Source organism: Loxodonta africana, chromosome 16, assembly GCF_030014295.1.
Source record: "Loxodonta africana isolate mLoxAfr1 chromosome 16, mLoxAfr1.hap2, whole genome shotgun sequence".
NCBI lineage: Eukaryota > Metazoa > Chordata > Mammalia > Proboscidea > Elephantidae > Loxodonta > Loxodonta africana.
Genome location: NC_087357.1, coordinates 20,363,885 through 20,380,873, shown reverse-complemented (window position 1 = coordinate 20,380,873; position 16,989 = coordinate 20,363,885). Strand labels below are relative to the sequence as shown.

Genomic DNA, 16,989 nt, shown 5'->3' with positions numbered 1-16,989 from the left:
CTCTGCACATAGGGTCATCAGGACTCAGAATCAACTTGATGGCAACTAACAACAACACTCGGTGGCCTGGGAGATCTTTGAAGAACATAATTTGGATTGTCACAATCCTGCTTTTGGCTTCACTGTTCACTTAGAGTAAAATCACAACCTCTAGAGCCCCATGATTTTGTTCCTGCCTTCCTCTTCTAGTCCACCCCTCACTCACAGAACATGGCACACTTTCCTGTCCCAGGGGTCTCAGCCTTCCGCTCCTCTGCCTGGAATGCTCTTATCCCTGGTTCTACTTGGTTAATTTTTTTAATCTCCTTCATCCTTGGCTTAAATAGCACCTCGATTTTTTGATTCAGACTTAGTTCCCCCTTGTTATTTTCTCTCATGATGTCCTGCTTATTTTTCCCTTCGTGAATAAAATTTATAATTACATATTTATTGGTCTCCTTGCATCATGTCTAGCTCCCTCACTGACTTTAGTCAAGGTCTCTGCCATCACTGAATTTTTTTATCATTGTATATACCGAATGCTTCATGCAGGTACACAGAAGGCAAGCAATAAATACTTTCTGAGTCAATGAGATGAATTTATTATTTATAAACAAATAGTTTGTGGACATTTGACTCATGTTAATTGCACGGATCTGAGCCTAACCACACAGAAAGTAACTGGAGTAGGAGAGATGGAAGAAGCCGGACTTTTATGTAATTAATATACGTTTGGAGGACCCTGAGAGTGCACGGTGGTTAAATGGGGGGGGAGGGGGGACATATAAAGTAGGATCGACTACCTCACAATGCTGCTTGGCATACTCTGGAAAGTTCTGCAAAGAAAATCAAGGGCCCAGTCTTAGACAACATCCCCATCTCTGCGGCTATTTCCTGGAGAGAACACTTTATAGTTCCACATTAGGAATAGGATCTTTTCTTTTCTTTTTTAGTACTGCTTCTACTGATATTTGGCACCTTGAATATGAGTACAACTAGGCCAAAAGAACACCTGCCAAAAAGGATGTTGCCTGACTACGTAATTCACATCCAAAAGCAAACACCTGGTCAACTCAAGACAGCAATGATTAGACTCACTCTAAAATGAGGACTGCACTGAGAATCACGATCAGTCATTTTCAGCCACTGTCTCTGGTATCTCTGAGATACCAGGGCAGGTGGGGGTTGGAGAAATCACACTGTGTCCAAGTGGAGCCAAGCTCATTGCCTCTGGGCCTCCTCCCCAAGACCTGTCATGCACAACCACTTGCCTTCTAGAGTTACAATTTTGCAATTATAGATATATCTCAATATGAGAAAATTTCCAATCTTGAATAATGCTGAAAAAGAAAAAATTCACACAAGGACACTACTCAAAAAATGCCCAATTCCGAGATCCATTTTCCAGTCAAAATGTATAAGTGGCACAACCAAAATATGACACTCCATCAAAAAGAGGTGTCACCTCCTAACATAGCTGAATCAATGCCTGTCTTTGTGGGATAATTATTACCTACAGGTAGTTCATCAGCTCCAAGTGGCCAGTATCTAATATTTGCCAAGATATCAGAATGAAATCTCTTAAATAACCGCACAAGAATATTAAAAGCAGCTAATATTTATAATAATAATAAAATTATTATTACAACCACTTACTACACGGCTGTGCTAAGCAGTTCTCTGGCATAATCTCATTTAATCTTCTCAATAACACAAAGAGATAGGTTCTGTTATCACCAGATTTACAGATAAAAAGTCTGAGTTATTTACAGATAAAAGTTTGAGTATTCCAAGTCAGATAGCTAAGAAAGCAACACAGTCAGGATTTGAGCCCAGACACCCTAGCTCCTGACCCCAAGCTCTTAACTACTGCACTCAATTTTTGACCATATTGTAAGGTCACTGTGACCATTTATTTCCCATCTACATAGCTATAGGACAAATGCGATGAAAGCAATAGAAAAATACTGAGATCAAATAGCAGAAGAAGTACCTACTAACTGAAAATATTGCCACTAAGCTCTGTAAGGAGGAGCCCTGGTGGGACGATGGTTAAGCTCTTGGCTCTAACTGAAAGGTTGTCGGTTCGAACCCACTCAGCAGCTCTGCAGGAAAAAGGCCTGGTGATCTGCTCCCGTAAAGATTACAGCCTAGAAAACCCTACGGGGCAGTTCTACTGTGTCACATGGGGTCACTGTGAGTTGGAATTGACTTGATGGCACCTAACAACAGCAGCACCTCTGTAAGATATCACTATTACTCACTGTGTTGGGGTGGGGCAGGAAAGGGTGTACTGCAGGACAGTCAGCTGTCTTCAGTTACTGGGGTTGCTATGACAAAAGCCTGTTTTCATTAACAAGCATCTGGGAGATCGTGCAAGCAGCCAAAGTGCTGGAGCTTTGGGGGTCTCACACATTACTCATCCCTATTTTTGCCAAGTGCGGATCAGGGAGACTTTTTGCCTTTTCTGTAAAATGCACCTGGGGATGGGGCTGAAGTGCTTTGTTCTCCTTCTCCTGCACATGCTGGTAAGAATACGGCTGAGTAACAGCATGCACATATGTAGAGAAGGGGCTTTTGTGTGCTCACTCAGTGATGAAAAACTCCACAGAAAGAAAAGGTTGGCTCTAGTAATCTATTCCAGTTCAGTCTCTTTCTACCTCCCTTCCTCATTGGATTAAAGTATTCCTAGAGTTTTGCAGGCATTCTCTGAAGCATTTATCTGATTCATTTGTGCTATGAAAATTCTTGGGCTAACAGGCTTTTGAAGAGTTGCTCAACAATTTGGATATTTGTCAAGTATCATCTGAGTCTTTAAAGGTTTTCAGATTTGAATCACCTTCTCCAATTTGCATACACCTGCCCCAGGTTCTCTAACTTCAAATGAGATATTTTAGATGTTTACAGTCAGACATTTTTCAAAGTCAAGTCGACTGCTTGCCAAATCTGCTATTGCTGTGACTCTTCTTAGGGCGATCACTTGGCTCACCATTTGCATCTTCAGACCATCAGTGTTATTTAAGAAGTGCTCAAGGTGTCCCTCAGAGATTTAGAAACTGTTCTTTCTTTCACTGCATTTACCATTGCTTGCTTTGCTTCCTTCTAACCTCCTAACCTTACTATGAAATTTACTTCCATGGGCATCTTGCTTACAGGTTGAGCTACATTCTTGCTTGTCTGTTTTCTTACAATGACCCTTCTTGGTTTTCCTGTCTATTATTGAAATAATGGGATAAAACACTATAGGAGCCCTGGTGTCACAGTGGTTAAAGTGATCAACTGCTAACCGAAAGGTTGGTGGTTTCAAACCACCAGTAGCTCCATGGGAGAAAGATGTGGTAGTCTGCTTCTGTGGATATTCACAAGCTCGGAAGCCCTATGGGGTTGCTATGAGTTGGAACGGACTTGATGGCAGTGGCTTTTTGGCTTACGGAGAGTATAATTCAGTGGGATTCAAGGCTGGTTATGAAGTCAAATAACCTGGTTTAAATCCTGACTCTACTAGTTATGTGACACTGTATGTTTTTTTTTTTCCTTTTTAAAAACATCCTTGAGCCTCAGTTTCTCCATTTACAGAACAGGCAAGAGATCTTAATAACACCTACTTTGTGGGATTAAATAATAGGTGTAAAGCTCCATTGTCCGTTATTTTCAATTCTAGGCCCCCATGCACGCTGCTCTGACACAGGTCAGGGCAATTGCTCAACATTTTCCATGTCCACTGGGCTGGCCGTCCTTAACCAGCACTGCCTTCTTTGGCTCTTTATGGTAGGATATTTTTTTTTTTTATGCCTTTCAAACGTTACATAGACTAGGCTTCCCTAGACTTCTATAGCTCTCACACTTGGATTCCATCCACCCAGAACTCAGACATGTTAAGCAACTTATCACAATATTTGGGGCAGTAGTCCCTCCAGGAGTTGACAAATGTCCTTCCCCTCCTTGAAAACTCTATGAAGTGATCCTGAGTCCTCCCGTAGACAGGGACTTCCTGCTGTTATCTTGGCTGTAGTCATTAATGCCTTCCCTGGCCGGATGGCACTGACCTCTGCTTGCCTTATCTGCTAGGATGGGGCCTGGTGTGCTGCCTCTTGAGCTGCTTTCAAGGCTGAAACAACACACTTGGCTGCCTGCTTTTTGCCACGGTCCCTAGTGTCGTCCAAAGTGTATTTGCTCAACCAGCGGAGGTTAGCGGTCTCTCCCTTATGAAGATAAAATTATTTTTTAAAACTAAACAATTTCTTTTGGAATTTTAATCCTATTTAGAATTTCACATTTTAATACTAAACATCTAGAATTCTATCCTGATGAATTTTAAGTTGTTAACATTTGTATACACAAATTTTTTTTAAAACCCTTTTCTTCTTTGGGCCTATTTTCCCCCTAATACATATGACTTGCTGAAGGTCTCTGATGGCCAAGTCATTTCCAAAAGGCACAGAACTATCCCTCCAACATAATGGTTTATGTGCAGTTCACTCAAATTGAAACTCATCTTCAAAAAGCACTAATTTACTGACATACTTTCCTTCATACGAAATACCACTTCTGGTTACTTCTTTACCGTTAACTCTAGTGTCACCTCATTTCAGAGCCCCTGAATTTCCACAGATGATGCTTACGTGCAATTATTTACCTCAAGTTACCATTTTAAGCCATTCAGGTATCCAGGTTAACAACAGGAACTCAGTAATTGTGAACTGAATCCAATAACCCAGTAAGTCAGCAGTCTGTTTCTGCAATTCTCTCTAAGAGTTAGGATAAACAAAATGACTTCCTTGCCTATATTAAAAGTGAAGATGATTGCAAATATTTATCCCTAAAGGTATACCCACTTCTGCTTTCCAGAGAAGGGGAAACAGCCAGGACCTATGATTAAGCGGATAAGAACAGATGTAATGTACTTTACTTTCCTTTAAACACCTTTTATTTCATGCCCTGCAGAAAAAAACCCACTTGAAAGCACATTTGAAAATTTAATTTTTTCTTGTAATGCCATCTTTGGCAAAAATAACAAAAAATATATGGGGAGGCTGAAGAGGAGAAAGCAAAGTAGATACAGAAAGAATTATAGGTGGGCTGTGAGCTCTCAAAGTATTTTGCTAAGAAAAACTAAACCAAATATATTGCCATCCATTCCGACTCATAACGACCCTACAGGACAGAGCAGAACTGTCCCACTGGTTTCCAAGGAGCGCCTAATGGATTTGAACTGCCGATCTTTTGGTTACCAGCCATAGCTCTTAACCACTGTGCCACCAGGGTTTCCATTTTGCCAATAAGATTAGACAAACAGCTTAAGTTTTTCAACTTGAATTTTGGCAGAGGGAAGAAAGGAGGCTGCAGTAGGAACCTTCTAGCTGTCTGTGGCTGACCCCACATGACCTTCATAGAGAAGGGCCCATAATGCCCCACATTTACTTTCCCAGCACACGTTCATGCAGTCACTTTTGATTTCAACAAAGCTTTGGTTTTCCTCCAAAAAAAGAAAAAAAGATCAACTAAGAGAGGCCTCACAGAAAGACTATTTCATTCATTCATTTCAACAGAAGAGAGAAAAAATGACAATCACTAGTAATAGCTAGATGCTTGAAAATGCACATTACTTCATGCAATTCTTTTTAAAAGTCCTCTAAATGCCTATCAGTTGTTTTTTCTCCCTGTGTCTTGACTTTGTCCATCTATACTATCATTCAGAAGGCACAATCCCAGAAGGAAAATTCCATTAAAGAGATCTTTTTATGTTTCCATTCCAACTCTCATCATTCTTCCAGTATGGACCATTAAAAAAACACTTACCAGAGCTCTGCCTGGCGAGTATGTGGAGACATGACATTGTCCATTATTTTCAACTCTAGGCCCCCATGCACGCTGGGTCCCTCACATGGAGAGCACTGGGAAGCGCTATGCTGTCCCCGCCCTCCCCCCATCCCCAGGAGCCGGGATGCAACAACTACTTGATCTACTTTGCATTCATCCAAAGCCATGCTGTAAGTAGGAGAAAGAAACTACAGGCGGCTGGCAACCAGATCGGAACGATCTTGTGAACACGTATGGAACGACTACGGATATAAGGTGATAGACACCTTATACAAAGTCTGCTGATGTTGACAGTACCTGCCTTGGGTTTTTGTTGAAGTTCATTAGACAAGGTGGTGATAGTAGCTGCAGAGGAAGGAATATTTTTAAAATCTGCATACACTGAATAGAACGCTGCCAAGGTAAAAAAAAAAAAAGGGGGGGTGGTGGTGAAATCAACCCCTCTGGAACAAAGAATTTGCGTTTTGAGAGGAAGCAGGAAGAAGGTCCTCATTCTCACACATCCCTTCTCTGGGCACAGTTTCACAAATGCCATCCGCCTTTACTATGGCCAAGGGGCCTCGACTTTTTTCTAGTAGAAATCTTAATACCTATACATTTGAGAGTCTAATGAATTGTAAAGACACATCAGAGAGGATAAAATATTTGAGCGAAGTGAAAGCTGTGAATAAAACAGTACGTATCGTAATGACATGAATGAAACAATAGGCAACAACGTTATCTCCTTCTAAGGAGCCCTGGTGGCTCGGTGGTTAAAGCAATTCCTTGTTGTAGACATATATAAAGCTTCTCGTTCGCTCCTCTCTTTCAATGTACACACAATATTTGTTTGGTTATTACAGATTTGAAAGTGTATATATATATTTTTTAATAGGTGAACGTTAGTTTCAGAAGAAAAAAAAAACACATGCCAATCTTATACGGCAGTCAATTCACGCTTTGGCCGCCAGGGGCACAGCAGCATCCCTTTTAGAGTGACAGCAAGTGATTCACTGAGATTTTTAGAAACTTGGTCCTAGGAATACCAAGTGCTTCGTCTGTAAAAATTGCAACCTGAATTACAAATACTCAGTCTTATGCTGTGTGCATAGGCAAATTTGGTTATCTATTTAAAACTCTGCTGGGTAAGAGAAACTGGAATATGTTTTTCTTAGGTGAGGCTATTTTAATCATTTTTTAAACCTGTAATTCAAGAAAAAGGAAAATAAACACTTTCAGAATACAAACAAATACAAGGCCTTTCCTCCTACAAATGTGACTTTCCTTCACAACAAAACCAAGGCTTATTTCTGGGCTCGAAGCACTGAATGCCCCCGTGAGAAGCATGGTCAGTTTATCTAACAATTAAAGGTGCTTGATTTTGGGTGGTGAAAAGGAGCTGCTAACGCAGGCCACAGGCTTGAAAGGATCCGAACATCTGTGTAACCTGAGCTGCCTTGCTGTGGAGTTTTCAGCCTTCTGAGAGGTTCGGACCAGCTATTCCTCAATCACCAATGGGTAAGGGAAGACCTCGCCAAACAGCCTTTTCCCTGCCAGGCCCCAAGCTGTTTACAACTTTTTTCGATGGAGCTAGAGTTGACTTCATTGATATTAATGGCAGAATAATGGGAATCAGATGTCCGTTCTGAACAACAGGAGAAGAAGGCAGGAGTTATTAAAAACAGATCTCTCTCTCTCCTTCACTTTCTAAGATGTTCCAAATCTCTTGAGCTTAAGGGTCTGGAGTAAATTAAAACTTCATGCCTAATAATTGTGTTTTTTTTTTAACAAACCATGAAAATACATTGCTTGGCTATATCCGTAGACTAACAAAATGTGACACTATTTGAGTTACAAAGTATACCTTCAGAAATACCTAAAAAGTATCGAAAAAACAACTGCTTGTCAATGAGAGACACTAATTCGGAGCAACACTCCTCTGTAGTAGGGGTGACCTGTGTTTGGTGGCTCCTCTGGATTCATGAGAACACAGTTTTGCTGTCTGTGCAAACCTTGCGATTGGAGCTAAACATTTAAACTAGAATGAAGATCAGACATTAAGTAGGAGTTGGCCTGTAACCCAGCAAGTCAGGTGAGCGCAAGACACCCTGGGCCTGGAGTCAAGAGAGCTGAGTCTGGTTAAGTCTGGTTCCTTCTGACCTGGGTAACCTTGGGTGTCTACTCGATTTCCCTAACTTCATGTTACAGATGAAGAAACTAAGGAGGTTGACCGCTAAAAGGTTTCTTTCCATGCTAAAATTTTATATTCTAATTTCTAAGAAAGAGGGTGAAGTTTTAATAAAAGTACACAAAAAAGTCTTCTCAGTCTAGTGTAGTCGTCAGGCACAGAAAAGAGGCGTGGGCCCACAGCCCAGGCCACGGTGCTGTGTTAAACCCAGAATCGTCATCACAGGGCAGGATGGGTTTCATCTGGGCAAAGGTGGATTGTGGGAAGTCGGTTGTAATCAAACAGGTCAAGGTTTCAATGGATTCTCAGAGAACCCTAAAGAAGTTCGTGTCGTCTCCTGTCTCCCTGCTTGTCTGAAGAGCTGACCAAGTACCCTCCCTGCTTCCAAAGGACGCCCAGGCAGTTCGTGTTGCTCTCTTCCTTGACCACCATCAGTAACCCCCCTGGACAATAGACTTTGTCAGTTTTCAATGCTCTCCTCCACTTGTCTTCTCAGATTTCTCTATCATGATTCCCCTCTTGGTAGAGTGGAAAGAGCACGCATTATGGGATTACAAAGACCTGGGTTCCAATCCTGGCTCTTCCACTCACTGTAACTCTGAGGAAGTTACTTAACTATGATGGGCCTCAGTTTCCACATCTGTAAAGTGGGAATAAGGATAGCTGCCTCACAATGATTCTTAGGGAGAGCAAAAAGGGGTGAGGGTAAATCACCCAGCACCCACAGAGTAGATACCTGGCCTCACTTGTTTCCTTCCTCAATTCTCTACTCCATTCTTGAGCCAGACCAAGGCTGCTTTTCCCCAGCTCCATGTGTCTGCTGCTCTCTTCACCAGGCCCACCCCTTTCTCCTCATCTCCACAAGTTCTAATCTTACCCAGCCTGCAAATTTCGCTCAAAGACCGCTTCTCTCACGTGGTGCCCCTTGAGAACGCCTCTCCCCTGACATTCCAACGAGCTTGCTCCCTCTAACCCCTGTGACGTGTTTCTAGGCTAGTTTACACCTATTTACTTACCTTTTTTTCCCTACTAGTCTACATCTATAGCATTCAGCCCAGCACACAGACCTCAGTGCTTGACAAATACTTGTTTAATGAACAAACGTGTGAGCGCAGAACTAAAAAGCAGCTTCTAATGTGCTTGCTTTGATAAAGACAGCACTTTAGACACTCTCTAAGGGAAAACATCAGTCAGAGAAGGAAACGGCCAGAACCAGAAGGTGAGGTGCACGCAGTGGGGTGAGAGAAAGCATCTGCCCTCCACAGGAGCTAGACGAGTTATGTGGGGAAAGCGACAGGCGGAGTAAAAGCGACAGAAGCCTGGTGCCCAGGACAGTGATGTCGAGCTGCAGCCCAGACACAGCGCGAACCTGCAGAGTCGGAGACCGGCCTGTGCGTCGAATCAGACTTTTGGGATAAAAGAAATCGAATGAAGAACGGTGAAGATTTGGCAGCTGCCGTGAAACATGAGAAAGGGAAGAACGAACAAAGAGATATCCTCAGTTCAGAAAGGCTATTAAAAAAATAAAAATTAGTCAAAACTTATTTGATAGTAAATGCCAAGTGGCCTCACTTTGGTTGACATGTCTGTGTGTATGTGTTGGCCAATTTCTGGCCCATGTTTAAAAGCACATTAATGGGTTTTCAAATCACAGTATATTTACCTCAGTTCCAACCCCCATGATTCCTTTCCATTTGTTTTGGCTTAGACTTTCTTACAATATATGAAGAGCAAGAAGCCAGTGAAGCCAACTGACAGACACCCTTCAAGGACGTGTTGTAAGAGACTTCCCACGAGTTCTTCAATATCAAGAATGTGGATTACTCAGTGGGGTTGCTGAAAGATTCTTAAAACATTTTCATTTTGCTATGGAAACTGTACTAGTGTGACACCCAGTAAAGTGCTGGAAAACTTGGCTCAAGATCTGTGATCTGCAGACACACCCTAAAGAGAGCACGAGATTTATTTCCTTTATTTAAAACCCGTCCCCCTTTAAATCCCACCAACGTCAGCACGTGCCCCCCACTCAGGGCACATCTGAACCTCTTCCCCTCAGAGACGCAGCCTCCCTTTTACTACTAGGCTCCTCAAAGTGACCAGAGGGCTGACCTCGCCTCCCAAGTAGTCAATGTTGGGTTTAGGAAAAGAGCTTTGGAATTCTCTGGAAATCTTCAATAAATGAAGAAAACAATAGCTCCTCTTGGTCAGAATGTGTGAAAGTATTTCACTGGCTGTTTTTGTAAGTTTATCCAGAAAGTTCCATCAAGATTCTATCAAGAGCATTGATGCTTTTTTAAAAATCACATTAGTAACACGATCTACAATTTAAGCAATCCTTGGCGGGGTGTGGTGGGGGGGGCACATTCCATTCAGTCTGGTCCCATTAGCACACCTCTCTTTGTCCCCCAAAAGGCTTCATCAGGGATGAAGTAAAAATGATTATTCAAAAAACCAAAAGCAACACTGCAGAGATAGTGCAAATCACTAGCTACTTGGGTGGTTTCTGGGCAGCATCCCCAAGCTATGCTATGGATTTTTTACATTTTTATGACAAAAGTGGCAATAAGTACTAATTTTAATGTTCTAGTGTTTTATCAAGATAACCCATTTCCAAAGGACCCATGGTTCCTCAAAAATTCCAGAGTCTGGAGCCCAAATGGGCGAGGGCGAGGGTTCCAGCTTGCACCTGCCTGGATGATGGACTCCAGGTGGGTGTACATGCGCTTGAGCCGAATCTGAAGGTTAGAAACAGATCGAAACCATTCAAGTACTGGTAGACAACTTCTCCAGTTCAGCTTGTCTTTACTCAATTATTCTGAGAAAAGTGGCTTTTTCCCCCACTTAAAATATGCTTTTATATAATTATTGTGAACTCTAAGAGAACTGCTTTTGTTCTCTGGGCCACAGGGAAGGCACAAGTTTCCAAAATATCTAAATGGCAAAATGTCTTCACCTGATCTTATGGAGGCCAGTTAAGAAAGAAAGAAAAGCAAAGGAACTCCTGTGTATACATGTGTTTCATGAAAGAGAATAAAGACAAGACCCTGGAAAACAGCAGTAGAAATCCTGGGGTGGCAGACAAAGAGGTCTGAAAAGGGTCAGAGCAAATGGTAATCATTTTTCCTGAAGCCAAGTCATACATTTGTGAGTTACGTATTAGTGAAGGCCACAGGAATAAAAGATGGTACAGGTGCTGGAGCGACATAAATAGCTCTTCATACCTGCTAATGGCAGATCAAGAAGAAATTATGCCACACACCAGGACCTGGTCTCCAAAACAAATCCAGGCTACTCTTTCTCTGAGACTTCAGCTGAAATCAGACTGCAGTTTTCCCAAGGCACCACGAGGTTAGCTAAACTGAGGCAATGTGGACTGGGAACCAGTCTGATTATTGCTCTGAAAAATACAGGACATCCCAGGTGAAAAACTGGGGGTGTCTGAGCAGGGTGCACATTAGGGTCTGGACCTTACAACTATGTACAACTCTTTGCTTCTGAAATGGATAAAATATTGTTAGCTTGCAGGTGTTCTGAAAACTAAGACTAGGAGAAGGCTTTAAACTGAGAGATGAAGAGGGTCTCTCCTTTCACCCATGTAGTCAATGTTCTACGATAGTTAGCAGAGCATTTTGACGTTACCTCAGAGTTAAGTTGGAAGCCCTCGTGGCATAGCGGTTAAGAGATACGGTTGCTAACCAAAAGGTCAGCAGTTCGGATCTACCAGGCGCTCTTTGGAAACCCTATGGGGCAGTTCTACCCTGTCCTATAGGGCTGATATGAGTCGGAATCAACTCGATGGGATGGGATCAGGGTTAAGTTACAAAACAATTCAGAGCATTTGTTCACATTGGTATGTCTGGGCACATCATTATTTCCCCCAAAAGTGTTATCTGACAAACCACCAGCTTTTGGATGGAGGATACTCTGTCAAATTTGGATTTGAGAGGTTGGTAAAATGTACCAAGAGCTGAGGGAAGGATGTGGACGTTGGGTTGGTGTGGCGCATTATGGACTGAGTACTGAGGATGGACGTGGAGTTACGGTTGGAGTGGTGGATTAGGGACTGAGTACTGAGGGACGGATGTGGAGTCTGGGTTGGAGTGGTAGATTAGGGACTGAGTACTGAGGATGGATGTGGAGTTACGGTTGGAGTGGTGTGTTAGGGACTGAGTACTGAGGATGGACGTGGAGTTACGGTTGGACTGGTGTGTTAGGGACTGAGTACTGAGGATGGACGTGGAGTTACGGTTGGAGTGGTGCATTACAGACCGAGTACTGAGGGACGGATGTGGAGTCTGGGTTGGAGTGGTGGATTAGGGACTGAGTACTGAGGACGGACGTGGAGTTACGGTTGGAGTGGTGCATTACAGATCGAGTACTGAGGATGGACGTGGAGTTACGGTTGGAGTGGTGCATTACAGACCGAGTACTGAGGGACAGACGTGGAGTCTTGGCTGGAGTGGTGTGTTAGGGACTGAGTACTGAGGATGGACGTGGAGTTATGGTTGGAGTGGGGCATTACAGACCGAGTACTGAGGGACAGACGTGGAGTCTAGGCTGGACTGGTGTGTTAGGGACTGAGTACTGAGGATGGACGTGGAGTTACGGTTGGAGTGGCGGATTAGGGACTGAGTACTGAGGATGGACGTGGAGTTACGGTTGGAGTGGTGCATTACAGGCTGAGTACTGGGGGATGGATGTGGAGTCTGGGCTGGAGTGGTGTGTTAGGGACTGAGTACTGAGGATGGACGTGGAGTTACGGTTAGAGTGGTGCATTACAGACCAAGTACTGAGGGACAGACGTGGAGTCCGGGCTGGAGTGGTGTGTTAGGGACTGAGTACTGAGGATGGACGTGGAGTTACGGTTGGAGTGGTGCATTACAGACCGAGTACGGAGGGACAGACGTGGAGTCTGGGTTGGACTGGTGTGTTAGGGACTGAGTACTGAGGATGGACGTGGAGTTACGATTGGAGTGGTGCATTACAGGCTGAGTACTGAGGGACGGATGTGGAGTCTGGGCTGGAGTGGTGTGTTAGGGACTGAGTACTGAGGATGGACGTGGAGTTATGGTTGGAGTGGGGCATTACAGACCGAGTACTGAGGGACAGACGTGGAGTCTAGGCTGGACTGGTGTGTTAGGGACTGAGTACTGAGCATGGACGTGGAGTTACGGTTGGAGTGGCGGATTAGGGACTGAGTACTGAGGATGGACGTGGAGTTACGGTTGGAGTGGTGGATTAGGGACTGAGTACTGAGGATGGACGTGGAGTTACGGTTGGAGTGGTGGATTAGGGACTGAGTACTGAGGATGGACGTGGAGTTACGGTTGGAGTGGTGGATTAGGGACTGAGTACTGAGGATGGATGTGGAGTTACGGTTGGAGTGGTGTGTTAGGGACTGAGTACTGAGGATGGACGTGGAGTTACGGTTGGAGTGGTGCATTACAGGCTGAGTACTGGGGGACGGATGTGGAGTCTGGGCTGGAGTGGTGTGTTAGGGACTGAGTACTGAGGATGGACGTGGAGTGACGGTTAGAGTGGTGCATTACAGACCGAGAACGGAGGGACAGACGTGGAGTCCGGGCTGGAGTGGTGTGTTAGGGACTGAGTACTGAGGATGGACGTGGAGTTACGGTTGGAGTGGTGCATTACAGACCGAGAACGGAGGGACAGACGTGGAGTCTGGGTTGGACTGGTGTGTTAGGGACTGAGTACTGAGGATGGACGTGGAGTTACGATTGGAGTGGTGCATTACAGGCTGAGTACTGAGGGACGGATGTGGAGTCTGGGCTGGAGTGGTGTGTTAGGGACCGAGTACTGAGGATGGACGTGGAGTTACGGTTGGAGTGGTGGATTAGGGACTGAGTACTGAGGATGGACGTGGAGTTACGGTTAGAGTGGTGCATTACAGACCGAGTACTGAGGGACAGACGTGGAGTCTGGGTTGGAGTGGTGTGTTAGGGACTGAGTACTGAGGATGGACGTGGAGTTACGGTTGGAGTGGTGGATTAGGGACTGAGTACTGAGCATGGACGTGGAGTTAGGGTTAGAGTGGTGCATTACAGACCGAGTACTGAGGGACAGACGTGGAGTCTGGGTTGGAGTGGTGTGTTAGGGACTGAGTACTGAGGATGGACGTGGAGTTACGGTTGGAGTGGTACATTACAGACTGAGTACTGAGGGATGGACGTGGAGTCTGGGTTGGAGTGGTGTGTTAGGGACTGAGTACTGAGGGTTGGAGTGGTGCATTATGGACTGAGTATTGAGGGACGGACGTGGAGTCTGGGTTGGAGTGATGTGTTACGGACTGAGTGCTGAGGGATGCAGTGGTGCATTACGGACTGAGTATTGAGGGACGGACGTGGAGTCTGGGTTAGAGTGGTGTGTTATGGACTGAGTACTGAGGGTTGGAGTGGTGCGTTACTGACTGAGTACTGAGGGATGCAGTGGTGCGTTACGGACTGAGTACTGAGGGTTGGAGCAGGGCGTTACGGAGAAAGGATTGTGGGATAGATGTAGAGATAGGGTTGAAGTGATACGTTACGGGCTGAGTACTGAGTGATGCATGTGGAGTCTGGTGAAGCAGCGCATTATGGACTAAGTGCTTATGTAAAAATTCTGGCTAGGAGATACCAGATGTTCCCCTTAGAACATGATTATTCATTTTTCACATGTATATGTTTTGATTTTGTCCCTGAATGCATTGCTAAAAGCCTGGCTAGTGAGGCAATGTCTATTTTGTCCAAGGCAATCATTTGGAACAAAAACTACAGTAAGAAATGTAAGGTGGGAGGGAACTCCTTTCCCTGCCCAAATGGCATCACAACTTGGTTTGCTAAGGGAAAAACAAAAAACCATGAAAATTTAACTTCACCCACACTCTAGCCCCAAGAGTCAGTGACTACGAAAACACATTGCCTGCCAATGTGCCTGGGCATGACAGCTCTAAAGTTTCCTTACCCGCAGTTTTTCCTCTGTCTTGGTAGACTGCTTACAGTCGGGATGCCAAACGGTAGAACCTGGAAAGACACAAAGCATCACTAAGCGTAAAAGAAATGGAAAAAAGTCACAGTCCTATCAGACAGAACATTTGAGGATGGTCATAGCCATTTTTCCCACATAGAGAATGTCAGAGCCTCAAGTCAAAGTGAATCAGGAACTCAAAAAAGAAACCAAGTAACTCCGAAAGGCAGGCTCTGGGTGAGTTTTCATCATCCAGTCTGAGCTTGTTCTACAAAGGTCATAATCCTAGACCACAGAAACCACTGGCTGGGCACAGAATGCTTTCATTCAAGAGATATTTAGTTCTTGACTGAGACCTTTTAAAGAAAAACACATCATTAGTGTTTAAAAGTAATGTCTGTGTACTTACTACAAACTGCATTTAATTTTAGAAATACAGGCCATGCTTATCTAACATCATAGCAACCACACAATTTAGTTGAGGGAAATAAAGTTGAACCAGATATTCTATACTCAGAAGCAAAACTCACTGAATTTTTCACTAATCTAATTCTGCAGTCGCCTATAAAAAAAAAAAAAATAGATATATGAAAAGCTGAGCAAACCAGCAGAAACGCTGAAAGCCACCTTACGAATCTGTAAGGTGGGGAATCACTTTGCAGAAAGCAATTCAGCGTTTGTTCATGATCTTTCAAGCAGTACCAACGCCTGAGGCTAATGGGTAGGGGCTGACAGACCAAGAGGCACCACCTGGGGGACAATGCAAGTAAGCCTTAGAAAGTGTGATTTAATCTCTCATGGCCAAGTGGTCAAGCTGATAAGAGCCCTGGACCCTAAGGCTCAGACGGATCTTCCTGGTTGGTGATCATGCACTGGAGAGGGCTCTGTGTCCCTCCTTGGGACATGGAAGCTCTGTACTGTGACTCCTCCCAGACCTCACCATATGTACTCTTTGTTTGTAGCCTTTTTGGCTGTAATAAAGCTGTAGCTTTAAGTATGGTATAAAACCAAAAGCCAAACCCATTGCCGTCAAGTCAATTCTAACTCATAGCGGCCCTACAGGATAGAGTAGAACTGCCCCATTGAGTTTCTAAGGAGCGCCTGGTGGATTCAAACTGTTGATGTTTTGGTTAGCAGCCATAGCTCTTAAGCACTATGCCACCAGGGTTTCCAACTATGGTATACTCTCCATGAATTCTGTGAGTCATTCCAGACAATTAGCGAACCCACAAGGGCAGTGAGAGCCAGCAGGGGCTGGCATCTACCTATTTGATAGTCTGAAAGATGGTGTCCATCTAATTCGCGAGCTCTGACCCAGGTCTGGGTAGCTGGGATCAGTGACAGAGTGTGCTGCATGAGCGGCTGGTGACAAGGATGCAGAAGCGGCAAGATGAGGACTGGATCCATTTCCACACTTTGGGGATCGGATTCATGGCGATCCTACCATGCAGTCAGCACAAAGCTGGGATTTGCCCATGTGTCCCTGGCTTAGTGCAGATCTCAAAAGTCTCCCTATTAAACTTCTAACCTTCTAACTAAAACAACTTCTTCACTTTTTTTTTTTTAATTGTGCTTTAAGTCAAAGTTTACAAATCAAGTCAGTCTCTCATATAAAAACACCCACCTTGCTATGTACTCCTAGCTGCTCTCCCCCTAATGAGACAGCACACTCCTTCTTTCCACTCTGTATTCCTCATGTCCGTTCATCTAGGTCCTGTCCCCCTCTGCCTTCTCATCTCCCCTCCAGATGGAAGCTGCCCACATAGTCTCATGTGTCTACTTAAGCCAAGAAGCTCACTCCTCTCCAGTATCATTTTCTGTCTTATAGTCCAGTCCAATCCCTGTTTGAAGAGTTGACTTCAGGAATGGCTCTGGTCTTGGGTTAACAGAGGGCCTGGGGAACTTCTTCACTTTTAAACTAGTGAGGTGTCTACATATAAGTTATTTTTAATGCCTGGGTCAATAGACTTTCTTAGAAAAAAAGCACTCTCACTGACAGTATCAGCATTACAGAACTCACAAGACCTTTGCCTCCAATACAAAGCTCTTATCTTGTCAGA

General features: G+C 44.1%; 1 protein-coding gene across 7 annotated transcripts in view; it reads right to left on the bottom strand.

Annotated features, from left to right (window-relative positions):
• ABLIM1 (actin binding LIM protein 1) overlaps window positions 1-16,989 on the bottom strand; it is a 94,939-nt gene that overhangs the window by 38,410 nt on the left and 39,540 nt on the right. For all 7 annotated transcript variants that reach the window (XM_023546690.2, XM_064269274.1, XM_064269275.1 and 4 more), the window contains exon 3: window positions 14,927-14,985. In XM_023546690.2, the coding sequence (XP_023402458.1) occupies window positions 14,927-14,985 (59 nt within the window). The remainder of the gene's footprint in view (window positions 1-14,926; window positions 14,986-16,989) is intronic.